Consider the following 13,543-nt stretch of genomic DNA (forward strand, 5'->3'; position numbering starts at 1 on the left):
TGAGTATTGTTTTAAGCGGTACTCTCCCCATGCTCTTGCAGTGCCGTACACCACTGTCGCTGTAAAAGAAAAAAAAACTGCACACGCAGTACCCAAACACCTTCACCAATCCTCCCATGTGGGTATGTGCCATGTTTTGAGAGGAAGAAGAAGAAGTACCCAAACTTACTCGCATGTCCTGGTATGAAACGACACTGAGTGAACGTAGGTTGCTGCGTGTTTTTATTATTTTATTTACCCTACGGGCCGAGAATGGGGCTTTACATAGGAGTTGGAGGAGGCGGGGATATTTTTGAAGAAAACAAACCAATAGAAAGAGCACACAGGTAGAACAAACGCGAAAAATAAATCGAGAATTGTACATACTGGTCAGTAGGAAAGGCAAGCTCTCGTATCTTTCAGTATGTTATAAGCAAAAAAAAATCGGCTGAAATAATTATTGGAGCAAGTATAGCAAAGCATTGATCAATCAATATAATAAGTTCAACTGCTATGACGAGTTATCCGCGGTGAGAGAGTTAATATAAAGCTGCTTTAAAAACACATAAGCTGCATGACTGGCGGTGCTTTATGGTAATGCATTCCCATCAGCTACTGCCAAACCGATTGGAGAGTTTCGATATTTTACTGTGCCAGCAGAAATAGGGCAGGCTTTGTGCTCCTGATTCAGGCGATCTGTCCAATGGCTTGGAAGGTATAGATGTGATAAGGGAGAATTACTGTACACTGCGTAGTACAATGTATTGATAATCGAGCAAATTTCCTACGCGCGTCAGGAGAGAACCAAATCGTGATTCAAAACACACACCACGCTGAAACTGAATTCTTCAAATTAAGAAGAACAAAGAAAAAAACTGAGGCCGGAGCCATCAGCGAAGCAACGCGCTTAAGGAGTCTGTCGGCGCGGCAGCTTCAGAAGCGATGCCTGGCATCGTCTTCGTCTATGGCGTCGCCTTCCTGCCAGAACTGTTCGATCTCGGCGGCGTCCTCCAGCGACACGTTGCCGCTGCGTCTGCTGCTGTCGTTGCCGCTGAAGAACGTGTCGGGTAGGCGGCCCTGGCGTCTCCGGGCTTGCACCAGGAACCAGTTGGTGCCCCGGTTGTTGGGCGCGTCCTTCGCGTACGGCGGGGACAACGGCTCGGTAGGTTCGTCGTTCAGGTCGGGCTGCTCCGGACCCCTGTTGCGGACCCTCGGGATCGGTGGCGGGCCGCCCATCTCGTCCTCCCCCCTGTTCTTCCGGTGGCGCCAGTTTCGGCGAGTGGCCATCGTGCGCTCCGGGTCGAAGCCGAGGCCGCCGTTTCCGGCGTAGTCGTTCTCGCCACGCGGCGTCCAGAAGCGCGACACCATCTCGCGCAGGCGCTTCTCGAACTCCGCGGCGTTCTCGGGCAAGTCCGTGAACAGCGTCGTCTCGCCCGTTGTGGAGCCTGCGGACGCCCCTGGCCCGCCATCGTCCCCTGCGAACCGGAAGGAACGCTATGAAGCGGCATGGCTGCATGGGCAGAGAGGGAGAACTCATGGCATCAAAGAAATAGAAGTATGATGTGGTATGGTACGGCGTGGCATGGTACGGCATGATATAGTTCGGTATACCATGGTGGGGTATAGTTGGCACCGTACGGTATGGTATGGTTTGTTATGGCACGGGAAAGTAGGGTACGGTATAGTACGGAACGGTATGGTGTATGGTTGGTATGACCCGATTAAGTAGGGCATGGTACGGTTTTGTATTGCCCTGTATTGTATGGTAGTGTACTGTATGGTATGGTATGGTATGCTATGGTATGGTACGGCATCGCATTTCATGGTTTGGTACGGTCCGGTACGTAAAGCAGGATATGGTATAGTGCGGTAGGGTATCGTTTGGTATGGCCTCATATAGTATGGTGTGGTATGGTCCGTTATAGTACGGTACGGTATTACCTTTTATGGTTTGGTGCGGGCCGGTAAAGTAGGGTACGATATAGTACATTACGGTATATGATATGGTTTGGTTTGGCATGCCTCTATATAGTAAGGTGCTGTATAGTACGGTGTCGTATGATATGGTATATGGAGTTTAGAGTTCCAGAGCAGCACATGGACACAGGGGACTAATTTCGACATTTTGGGACTGCAACCACGCAATTACATCGCACAGCGCATGAGTGTGTTTGCATTTCACCTCCATGGAAGTGCACCCGTCCCGTTTTAGATACGGTCCTGAGATCTCGGACTGATGCGGCAGGTGGACGCGGTTGCCACTGATATGCCATAGATTGAGTGATGCGGCTACCTTTGAATCAAAATTGTCTCTCTGTTGACATTTTTTGGTGCATCTTTTGTTGCTCTTTTCACAACATGTACGAGGGGGGGGGGGGGGGGGGCAAAGGAGGCGGGGCTTTGTAGTGGCTGAGAATAACGCTGCCGACGTCGAATGCATTTTTAGACTCCCGTATTTTCGATTTAAGATAGCGCACTCCGAAAAGCACACACGCAAAAAACAGGCACGTTTCTCAGGATGCCATTGCAATGCTGGGGAGTGTTTCTGTCAAAGCAAACTTCGACCACACAGGCTAGGCAGAAGATTTTGTCCCGCAATAAGCCCTGTCGTCGTCTGTGTACGAGTACGTCGCAACCGAACACTCAGGAACACAACTGCTAGCCTTATAAGAACATTATTTCTCTAAGCCAGGAAGCTAGCCTTCTAAGTTATATGTTCTGTTCAGCCATGCAGTGCTGTAGTGGGCCTGACTAATGTGGGTCTCTAAATAGACGCTTTCGAAAACGCCAGCTGCTAGTCTTTGAGAATGTGGACAAGTTCGAAAAAACAGTCGCATTCTCGACAATATAGCTCGTACCATCACGTGATCCGGGCAATCCACTCTCTAACCATATACGGAGGACATTGGGCAATCTGGAGTAGCACTACAAGTAAGAGAATGAAAGCGCTGGAGATTGCGCCATATACGTGTGGTAATGGTTCTAGGTGAGCCTCCATATCGCACTCTTGTAGAGCAAAGCGTTGGGGCAGGATCTCTTGTTGTCACCTGTTATCTTTGGGACCACAGATGTTTTGAGTTTTCTTTTGTTTTACTGCGTTTTCAATGTGCCAGAACATTTGTCTATGCACCGCGCACGTCACCAGAGGCACTCACCGCCGGCTTCGATGCTGGTTGAGTTCGTGGAATTTGCGTTTACGCGAATCTGACGCCTGTGCAGGGCCTTGTCGAACACTGCCTTCACCCTGCAATGGGAGAGAGCGAGAAGGTTCGATTCAGCACTTCGGAGAATGATGACTTTGGTAACACGCGTCGCGATTGCCTGCTGTACCCTGTCCCCGTCTGGGGGCTTGACTTGTGCAAGCAGGAAAAGTGACAACATAAATACGTCTGTCAGTATGGAGAAGGGGAAAAACAGGTACGATTTGAAGCCGCCGCGGTGGCTGAGTGGTTATGGCGCTCGGCTGCTGGCCCGAAAGACACGGGCTCGATCCCGGCCGCGGTGGTCGAATTTCGATGGAGGCGAAATTCTAGAGGCCCGTGCACTGTGCGATGTCAGTGCACGTTAAAGAACCCCAGGTGGTCGAAATTCCCGGAGCCCTTCACTACGGCGTCTCTCATAGCCCGAGTCGCTTTGGGGCGTTAAACGCCCATAAACTAAACCAAACCAGATAGGATTTGAGGAGAAATTGAGCAGAAATATTGACGTGAATAGAAATAGTGTTACAACTTTTTGGATGCGCAGTCGTGAATAATATAAGAGAGAACAAAGTTTGAACATTAATTTATTCATAACTTCACAGTTATGTGTGATGAGCTTAGTTTGCTCTGTTTTCTAGCTAGTTTTCCTCTTGGCGTATAATATCATCAAGTCGTTCAAGAACTTCGTGGGGAAATAACCAGAAAATTCGCATTTTTGCGCAAGAGGTTTGTTCCCTCTTATATTGCTCACGGTTGTACATCTCGCTTCTCTGGACTGATCCCTTTGCGACAGTTGGAACTGTGCAGACTTTCTCTTTCTGTATTCGAATAATCTGGCCATCTCACTGATACGGTGAAGGTATATGTTTGCCATCCTTCAGTTAATTCAGTTCACCCACTTTGCTTCTATGGACGCTTGTCCCGCACGTTATACGTTTAGCATTGACGTAGTTCGAGAATCCGTCAGTGACTGCTGCGTAGTAAGAGGACCCTCTCACTTGTAGATCACGGTCTTCTCCACCTCCGTGTTGTAGGCCAGCAGAAGAGACAGCAGCAGCAGTGATGATCCCACCAGCACCGCCAGCATCACGCGTGCCCCGACTTTCGGCTGCGTGAGTTAAAAACCGCGGAGCATTCAGACAGAGCACCTGGCCAAACGAGGCATCCTGTTTCATCGCGATAATTGATCAGACGGTCGTCAAAGCAGGACAACACGAACGATGTAGTCGGGGACGCAGTCACCACAATCTACAGCTGCAGCGTCCCTTGCACACCTCCTTCAGAGGAAGTGTGACCCTGCTGAGGCGATGCTGTTAGCACAATGAATATCTCGAACTGTTATCGTCGAAAAGAAAATGGCGGCTAATACGGTTCCCACAGAAAATTTATTGCTGGGCAAAAGCGGTGAGCACCCCCCGCCTCTTACATATAACTGTCCTGGAGATCATAAAAAGAGGCACAACTGAGATCAACTAGCCGAAGATGCAACGGGGTCCTAGATGCCACACAGCCGGATAATGAGTGGGCCCCACCCAATGAGCGTGTATGATGCAGCTAATTTTATGTCTGTGCTTACTTTGTAGAGCAGAAGGGAGATGGTGCTGCTAAGATGCTACTGTCGCATACAACTAAAGAACGCAGCGGCTTTTCCGCGTCAAAGGACCCCCTTCCAGCCAATGGTGTCAGCCTATTCTCATGAACCTGCTAGCCTGACAATGCAGAGAGCGTCGAGACAGTGCAGGGTGGGGACTATCCCGACCATGTAGGCACGGGGCTATCCCCTTCATCTCCTACTCGCTGCATTGTGACGGTACTGCTGCAGGCTCATGACAGTCGGCCGACGCCATTGGCTGGAAGGGGGTCCTTTGAGGGGGAAAAGGCGCAGTGTTCTTGAGTTGTATCCCATTATAGAGCTCTATTTTTTCCTTCCCTTCCCTCACCATCTAGGTGAGAATGTGGGGGGTGTTTCACTTAAGACTTTACACAATTTACAAAAAGGCTTTTTGAATTAGAAGAGTGCTTTTTCGGTATAGCATTGTCAGCGGCGAAGCACACGAGAATTCAGCTGAGAACTAATATTGAATTGTGAATTTTTTAACGATTACTGTTCGGCTCCTTAATTGTTGAGAGGCGTGTAGCCCACCGTTAGTAACAACCATATCAGTTTTTAGAATTTCGATAACTGGGTTATCCTCGTGGCTGTGGCCCAACAAATTTTGCCTACATCGCGCCAAAACACATGGACTTTCGAGAAGCTTCCAGGCAAAGTAACCTCTCCAGTGCACGTAACTCGTAGAAAAAATTGGCTTTTGGCGAAAGGAAAAATGGCGCAGTATCTATCTCTCATATACCCGCGAACACCTGAACCGCGCCGTAAGGGAAGAGGCAAAGGAGGGAGTGGAAGAATAAAGGAAGAAAGAGTGGAGGGCTCCGGAATAATTTCCACCACCTGGGGATCTTTAAGGTGCACTGACATCGCACAGCACACGGGCGCCTTTGCGTTTCGCCTCCATCGAAACGTGGCCGCCGCGGTCGGGTTCGAACCCCCGGGTGCTCTGGATCAGTAGCCGAGCGCCCTAACTCGTCGAAATAGCCAAAATTTGTTAGGCCATAGCGCCGAGCGTAACCTTGTTATCGAAATTCTAATAAGCGATATGGATATTACCTATGGCGGGATACACGTCTGGCAATAATTAGGGAGCCTAACAGTGATGGTTAAAAAGCTAACTATTCAGTGTTAGTTAACCAGCCTGCTAGTTAGCACGTCTTAGCTGCATTCTTATATACTGCACCCCTGGCAATGCTATGCCGAAAAAAGCGCTCTTGTAACTCAGAATGCCTATTTTTAAACATTGTATAAGATCTTATGTGAACACCCTGCATAGTAGAGGTATCATTACAACGGAGAGGTTATGAGAGTAAGCACGGGGCTATGAGCGCACACACAGGACTATAGCGTAAACTTGCCTGGTAGTAGCGCCACCTGGAGTCCGATTCGTCTCCGGTGCGGCTGCTGCCTCCGCTTCGGCCACCGCGGCCGGCCTCGTGTTCGTCCCCTTCAGTGGCGCTGCGCCTGGTGTCCCGACTACTGCGGCCGGTGGTGGCCGTGTCCAGGGATGAGGACGAGTAGGCGGCGCCCGAGGTGGCGTACGTGGTGGACGGGGTGGCCGCGGTGGGTGCCGCCGTCCTCGGACGCTCCTGATCCGTGATGGTCGGGAAGCCGTCGCCCTCCACCGGGGTAGGCGGCCGGAGGCGGCGGTTCTGCAACGCCGCATGCACGGGCAGGCACGTGACTAGTCACACCGCGGTCAAAAGTCTTCAGGACACAGAATCTGTTCTTCAGCATTATAGTCTCCCACTTCCCGGCCTATAATAAATACAAAATCGTGCCCAAAATGCGATATGATGCTTTTTTCTTTTCAATTTTTTTCTGTAGTATTGTACTATTTTTCTGTAGTACTTTTTAGTGGTTACATCGCTACAAGAGACAGAACAATACTACATAATTGCTTTTGTTAGTGCAAAAATTTGTGAATACTATTAGTTCATGGGCAAAAATACTGCAAAAAATTTGTCGTGATGACAGAAAGCTGTGGGTTCCGTTTTTCGACCGGGTTAGGACACCGCTTAAGTACGTAATGTCTATAAGTGTGACGGCAATATTCCTTGGAAGAGCAGAGATTTGGGAGCTCGGTGAATTGTTGGACTTGAACGCTAGCCGAAAAAAAAAATAAAGACGCGAACAAGATATATGATGGAGCACCACAAGACGACGGCACTATATTCTTAAAAACGCCGAGGACGATGTCTGAACGAAGCCTTCCTTCTGCTACAGCCTAGCGTCACAAGTTTTACTAGACAACAAAACCTGCGACCAGAAGGCTTCTAAGCAAAAGTGCGCAATTTATATCAGAACAATAGGTTCATAAAAAACGAAAAAAGGGCTACCCATTTGTATGTGTGACCTTCGTACTTCACTTAATACACAGCACTGTACCGTGTGAACACTCGCAATGGTAATTGCTGTCGATCACAGGAAAGTGACAAGTGTAAAAGCCATTTCATCTCTCTCCAGCACTGAATACGCGCAGAACTTTTCAACGGACGCATACACCTTCTGTTGGGCGTAGACATCTGGCACGACAGTCTTTTGTTGCATGAAGAAACTGGTGTTAAATACTTTCGCTATCTATAGGTGCACCACTACGCATGGCAGCGGAATGCTTCCCTCGATGACTGACGACGTCCCATGTCTAAGAAGCGTCGAAGCTTTGTCTGAGCTGGTCAGATGCGGCACTGGTCGTCATGACACATAGGGTGACCAAAGGCTTTACTTAGGGCTGTACTCGGCAAATCTGGAACCTACTCCTTGGTTAACTGGAGGAGCGCTGCTCAACTGTTTGATTTATGGTTTACGGGGGTTTAACGTCCCAAAGCGACTCAGGCTATGAGGGACGCCGTAGTGGAGGGCTCCGGAATAATTTCGACCACCTGGGGTTCTTTAACGTGCACTGACATCGCACGGCACATGGGCCTCTAGTTAAATTTCTTTGGTACCATAGCTAACACACCTGCCTGCGTCTTTGCGCCCGTAGGCTTCTTTTGTAGCAGCAACACAGTACGCAGCGATGCTCAGCGTTCGAACTATCGACCTGGTGCCGAAGTCCCTTTCACATCACCTATATTACACAAAGCCTGAAGAAGTTGCTAACACATAAGCCAGAGGAAGAACGGGGCCAATGAAGGGACAGATATGGGCGCAGCTTAGTACAAATTTGGCCACGTTGACGGGGCGTGAACTGAGCGCAGACCTGTCTCCTGGAGGCGGCAGCGGCAGCAGCGGCCACGGGTCCGGGGGCCACGACCACGACGCAGGCGCCACCGCCTTCCTCCTGGGTCACGTGGCGCTCGCGCAGGCGCCGCCTGGCGGTGGGGGCGAGAACAAGGAGAGGCGACTATTATAAGACACTTCATGTAACGCAGTAGATGACGCGACCCCTTCGATACAGTGGGATAAACTCTTAGTGCAAAATGCATATAACGGCACACACCATCCGGGTTTCTCTCGATCATCATCATCTGGGTGCTGTCCTCACCAGACTTGAGTATCAGTTTAGCAGTTCGCTTGTAAAACATCCGCCCCGCTGTATTAGGACCCTATCCGCCCAGAAGGCGCTACGCTATCAGACAGATCCCGACGAGCTGCTGAAGGATACTTGCTTTTTTCAATTAAAATAGAATTTCAAAATATGAACTCTTTTTTTTTTATTCGAGAAGTGTGCTATGAGACATAAGTTGAGAAAGGAAGGGGGGGGGGGGAGGAATGCACGGGATTGAAAGTTAAAAGAAGCAGTGAAGAACCGTTGCGCTGCTGAGGTAGTCGCACAGGTTGCTAATGAAACGGTTGTCCATAGTCCACTTCACGTAGTCACTCTCGCGGTTCCACCGCAGGCCCACCTCCCTGAGGAGCCGTTTTCTGATAGCAGCCGTCGCTGGGCACGTCCATAACAAGTGCCGCACATCACATATGTCCGGTGCAGCGCTACAGTGAGGGCACCTGTCAGTTGCTGGCAGATCTTTTGCACGCCACCGATGACGAACAGATGATGTCAGAGCCGCCCCTGCCGGAATCCGGCGCACGGATACCTCCTCCTGCCAAGTAAGACTACGGGGGAGAGGGTTCGAACACGGAGGAATTAGAGCGCGTGTTCGCTGGCGCAGAACTTCGGAATCGGAAACATGGGACAGGAACGGATCTGGGGGAAGAGGGGAAGGTGGCGGATCGTCTAATGTATGAAGATGAGTCATAGCATCCGCTTGAATGTTATGTGGATCCTAGGCATGGCCGCGAATCCAGTGTATGCGCACAGGACATGGATACTTTGCGCAGAGCACATCAATTGACAGTTATCGTTTTCTTCTTTCGCTAACTCCAACCCCTAGGTATACAACTCTTTGAAACGCTTTAGCGTGCCGTTGCGTGCACTGCTACCGTCATCATCTCCGCCGAGTACTTAACGCATACCTACATCGCACGGCATGCGGCACAAGTTATCTTCGCCATGTGGACAGGTGGTAACAAAAAAACTGGTAAGGTTTTAACGTAGTTAAACAGAGTAGATGTGTGAAATGATGTGTTTAACCTGGTTAGCTCATGGTTTTGATTTGCTGTGCCGTCGGCTCGTCTGGCGACTCCGGTTAAGCTGATGTGTTCTGTTCGAGCCACACATGCAAGTTGATGAAGGCGGCACGCAATGCGCAGAGCGAGAGCGTGTCGCAGTTTAACACGAGGCGTGTTCGGCTGTGTCGAAAGCCCAGTGCTCTCGCGCAAGCGGCCTGCGAAGCTAACCTGTTCCTACCTCCGCGGGTTTGACTCCCTGTCGCGGACAATTATTTGATTTACTTTTAACTTGAAACGGCGTCCCTGTTGCTAGGCAACGGCGCAAGAAAGATGGAGACAAGATTCATGGTTGGAGAGCGTATGAGTGCTTCGCTTTACAAGCTGAGGCGTTCCACGAACTGCGCGAAACAAGTTTTGACCAGTTTTCAGCTGGTCAGGGCGCTCGGCTACTGATCCGGAGTTCCCGGGCTCGAACCCGACCGCGGCGGGCTGCGTTTTTATGGAGGAAAAACGCTAAGGCACCCGTGTGCTGTGCGATGTCAGTGCACGTTAAGAATCCCCAAGTGGTCAAAATTATTCCGGAGCCCTCCACTACGGCACCTCTTTCTTCCTTTCTTCTTTCACTGCCTCCTTTATCACTTCCCTTACGGAGCGGTTCAGGTGTCCGCCGATATATGAGACAGATACTGCGCCATTTCCTTCCCACACAAAAACCAATTATTATTATTATTATTATTATTATTATTATTATTATTATTATTATTATTATTATTATTATTATTATTATTATTATTATTATTATTATTATTATTATTATTAACAGCTTCAGCGGCGTCGGCGAGAATTAAGTCAGACGTTCGAGTGCAGGCAGCGCCGCTCACCCGTAGCCGAGGACCCGGTCTTCGCCCCCGTCGTCGCGCAGGGAGCTGCTCGTCTTGGAGTACGCGGCCGTGGAGGGCCTCGACGAAGAGCGCGTCTGCAGCTCGGTCTCGCCAGCCGCGGACCTCTGGAACGGCGTGAACGGGGGCCGCAGACCCGCAGGGCGCTGCCTAGCGCTGCGCCAGGGAGAATCGGCCACAGGCGGGGCAGCTCATGCACCGCGAATACACCACTACAGTCGGATACAATATAAGAAAAAAAGCGGCTTTTCCCCGTCCAAGGACCCCTCTTCCAGCCAATGGCGTCGGCTGATTCCCGTGAACCTGCTAGCGTGAAAATGCAGAGGGAGTCAGATGAAAGGGGGTAGTCTCCACTCCTTCTATGGTCGGGGATAGTCCCCTCCCTGCTTTGTCACGCCACTCCTTGCATTGTCACACACAGGTTCATGAGAATCGGCCGACGCCATTGGCTGGAAGGGGGTCCTTTGACGGGGAAAAACCGCTTTTTGCTTGACTCGTATGCGACTAGAAACACGTTATTTTACGAGCGATGGGTTTTCATTTTCCCGTCTGCCTTCGTAACTTGCCTCTCAGTGCAGTTATAGGTGTCCACTGAGATTACGTTAATTATTGCGCAATCCGCCCGTTTAAAATGAATTCCCCTATACCCTCCTTCCGGGAAAAACAGTGCCAGCGTCGCATATACCATAGGCTGAAAATCGCGAAAATCGGGTGTCTGACAGCCTGCGAGCAGCTTCGGGACGTCGACTCTTACATACTCTAACCTAATTTGAAGCTTTCACCAATGCTAACGAGTCATTGCCGGTTGTCGCTAAACGCATCGGACGCCTGTGTGTGCGCCCAAATCCTCTATAGTCGGATACAATCCAAGAGTGAAGCGGCAGACTCCCCTCAAACGGGCCCACCGGCCAATAGCGTCGACGGATTCTCACGACGTTAACTTTGACCTGCTGGAGTGACATCGCAGGGGGTGGCAGATTAAAGCCGATTAACAAGTTCCTAATGGGATTAATCCCAGTGTCTTGAAAATTTGTCGACGCCATTGGATGGAAGGTATCCTTTGAGTGGTATCTGCCGCTACGGTCTCGGGTTGTACCCGACAATAGCTGCTCGAGGATGCTCTTGTTTATACGCACCTCGGCCCGGCCTCTTCCTCGGCATGGATGCTGGCGGCGCTGGCCGGGGGTGTGGACGGGTCCCTGGGCCGGCTCAGCTGGCTCTTCGGGATTCGAAACATGGCTGCGACGCAGAGAGAACGCCGATTCGCTTCCACTTCTTCTGCTTCGGCGCAAATGCTTCAAGCGGGCTGCACGCGCGGTCGTTTCAAGTCGCTGCGGTCACCTACCCACTGCGTTGACCCAACATCCCCTCTCCATGAGGCCCCTCAATTATTCATAGCTCTGACATAAGTGAATTCCCTGTTCTCTTTAAGAAGTCGGTCTTGTGCTTTGCTTTATGTTACATAGCGGAATAGTTTGCGCACCAGGACGCCACCTGTCGAGCCTTCAGCAAAGTTTGAGCGAGTAAACCTTATGCGTCTTTCTCTCCCACTTTCTCAAACGCGCACACATTTCGCGTGCATCAGTTTTAATCCTAATTTTATGCGTGGAATTCTGTACCTGACACTGCTGTACAATGCACGTCTGTCAAAAAAGTCACGACAAGCATCACAGATACTTTTGTTTTTTGTTTTTTTCAGCCAATGGGTTTCTTTCATTTGCAAGTGCATTCAGCGTTGCATACCTGCTATGTAATCATTTAATTTATTGTGTGCCAACTACAAATATTTCGTTTCAGACCCCAAGTGCTGTTAACAGCCTGCTTTATTATTATTACAAATATCTGCATTAGTATGTGCTACTTGTTATTCGCTTTAATTATTTTTCCACTCCTCTAAAAGCACGATACAGGGCTGAGAGTATCAATCAATAAACAAATAAATAATCCCAACATCTAAATCCGTATTTTTGGCCCGTCAGTGTGCAGCCTGCAACCAACTCTATACTATATACTTGTGGCAGGGTTGGTGGATATTATTTTTGGTTGTTTTTCGAAACGCCCACACTAATGAACGTAGAGTGGAGAGCAAAAAAGGTCACCGGAGCGGCTGAATGGCCACGCGCGGCGCTGCTGTTCGCGAACACGCCGATAACGAGAGAGAGAGGAGGAAACTTCTATTTTCTGACCCGGGTCTGGGTCGCCGTCTCAAGTCGGAGAATTGGAGTCCATATATCGCCCAACACGTGGGCGATACAGGCAACGAGCAGTGGCAAGAGCACCGGGCGCAGTGCAACATGCGGAGCGGCCCAGCTCCCAAGATTAGAGTACCTGGGTGGGTAGGAATCTGCGTTGGGGGTATAGTCGGATACAGTTTAATAAAGCTAATAAAGCAGCGGCTTTTCCCCGTCAGAGGACCCCCTTCCAGCCAATGGCGTCGGGCAATTCTTATGACCCTGCTAGTGCGGCAAAGCAGGGAGTGGTAGATGAAAGGGGATAGTCCCCAGCCTCCATGGTCTGGGAAAGATCCCTGTCTTCATTGTGGCGGCGCCGCTCCCTGCATTGTCGTGCTAATAGGGCCATGAGAATCGCCCGACGCTATTGGCTGGAAGGGGGTCATTTGATGTGGAAAAGCCGCTGCGTTCTTGAACGATAACCAGAGTGCTAGGAAATTCCCATTCTTCACTACACGAGTAGTGCAGCAGAAAGTCATGGCATCGGAAGACTTCATTTTCTTTTCTCTTTTTTTTTGTTGAAAGACTTGCTTACGATAAACGATAATAAAATACTAATAAATCTGAAGGCATCCCTGCTTACGAAAACAGCGGTCTAAGGCAAACAGTTGAACACTAGCCGATTCTTCTCGATGGGGGTGCAAGGCCAATGTTCCTGAAAAACGCCGTCTGCAACACTCAACGCCACTGCACGGGGCACAATCACGACCCCAACGCGTTTCCCCGCATAGATGTCACCTGTAAGAGTTCTCCCTTGACCTCCGTATGTCCTCGAGGCATGCTGAGATTGACAAAATAACATCATAACTATTTTTAGCTCCTTTTAAAGGGTGTTTCTCCAAATGGATTAAAATGGCGGATTATGTCCGGAATCGACACATTGGCTCTGAGGGACGCCGGAGTGAAGTAATAATAATAATAATAATTGGTTTTTGGAGAAAGGAAATGGCGCAGTATCTGTCTCATATATCGTTGGACACCTGAACCGCGTCGTATGGGAAGGGATAAAGGCGGGAGTGAAAGAAGAAAGGAAGAGAGAGGTGCCGTAGTGGAGGGCTCCGGAATAATTTCGGCCACCTGGGGATCTTTAACGTGCACTGACATCGCGCAGTA

The 13,543-nt window shown here is 49.9% G+C and overlaps 1 protein-coding gene across 1 annotated transcript; it reads right to left on the reverse strand.

The window, feature by feature from the left end:
* Positions 1-234: 234 nt before the first annotated feature.
* On the reverse strand, positions 235-11,466 carry LOC144110199 (uncharacterized). The gene is made up of 7 exons (XM_077643040.1): positions 11,336-11,466; positions 10,182-10,355; positions 7,991-8,102; positions 6,147-6,440; positions 4,178-4,287; positions 3,135-3,223; positions 235-1,454 (listed from the first exon to the last, which is right to left on the reverse strand). Exons 1-7 carry the CDS (start codon positions 11,434-11,436, stop codon positions 913-915), a joined length of 1,422 nt encoding a protein of 473 aa, XP_077499166.1. The 5' UTR covers positions 11,437-11,466; the 3' UTR covers positions 235-912.
* Positions 11,467-13,543: the final 2,077 nt, after the last annotated feature.

This window comes from Amblyomma americanum, chromosome 11 (assembly GCF_052857255.1).
Source record: "Amblyomma americanum isolate KBUSLIRL-KWMA chromosome 11, ASM5285725v1, whole genome shotgun sequence".
NCBI lineage: Eukaryota > Metazoa > Arthropoda > Arachnida > Ixodida > Ixodidae > Amblyomma > Amblyomma americanum.

What these genes read in the sequence shown, in the direction of transcription:
- LOC144110199 (XM_077643040.1), bottom strand. Translation starts at nt 11,436, where the DNA reads ATGTTTCGAATCCCGAAGAGCCAGCTGAGCCGGCCCAGGGACCCGTCC. An exon ending in GACCGGGTCCTCGGCTACGG is followed by an intron (nt 8,103 to 10,181) that starts GTGAGCGGCGCT and finishes CCCCACCGCCAG; the next exon opens with GCGGCGCCTGCGCGAGCGCC. An exon ending in CTGCCGCCTCCAGGAGACAG is followed by an intron (nt 6,441 to 7,990) that starts GTCTGCGCTCAG and finishes GCGGCGTTGCAG; the next exon opens with AACCGCCGCCTCCGGCCGCC.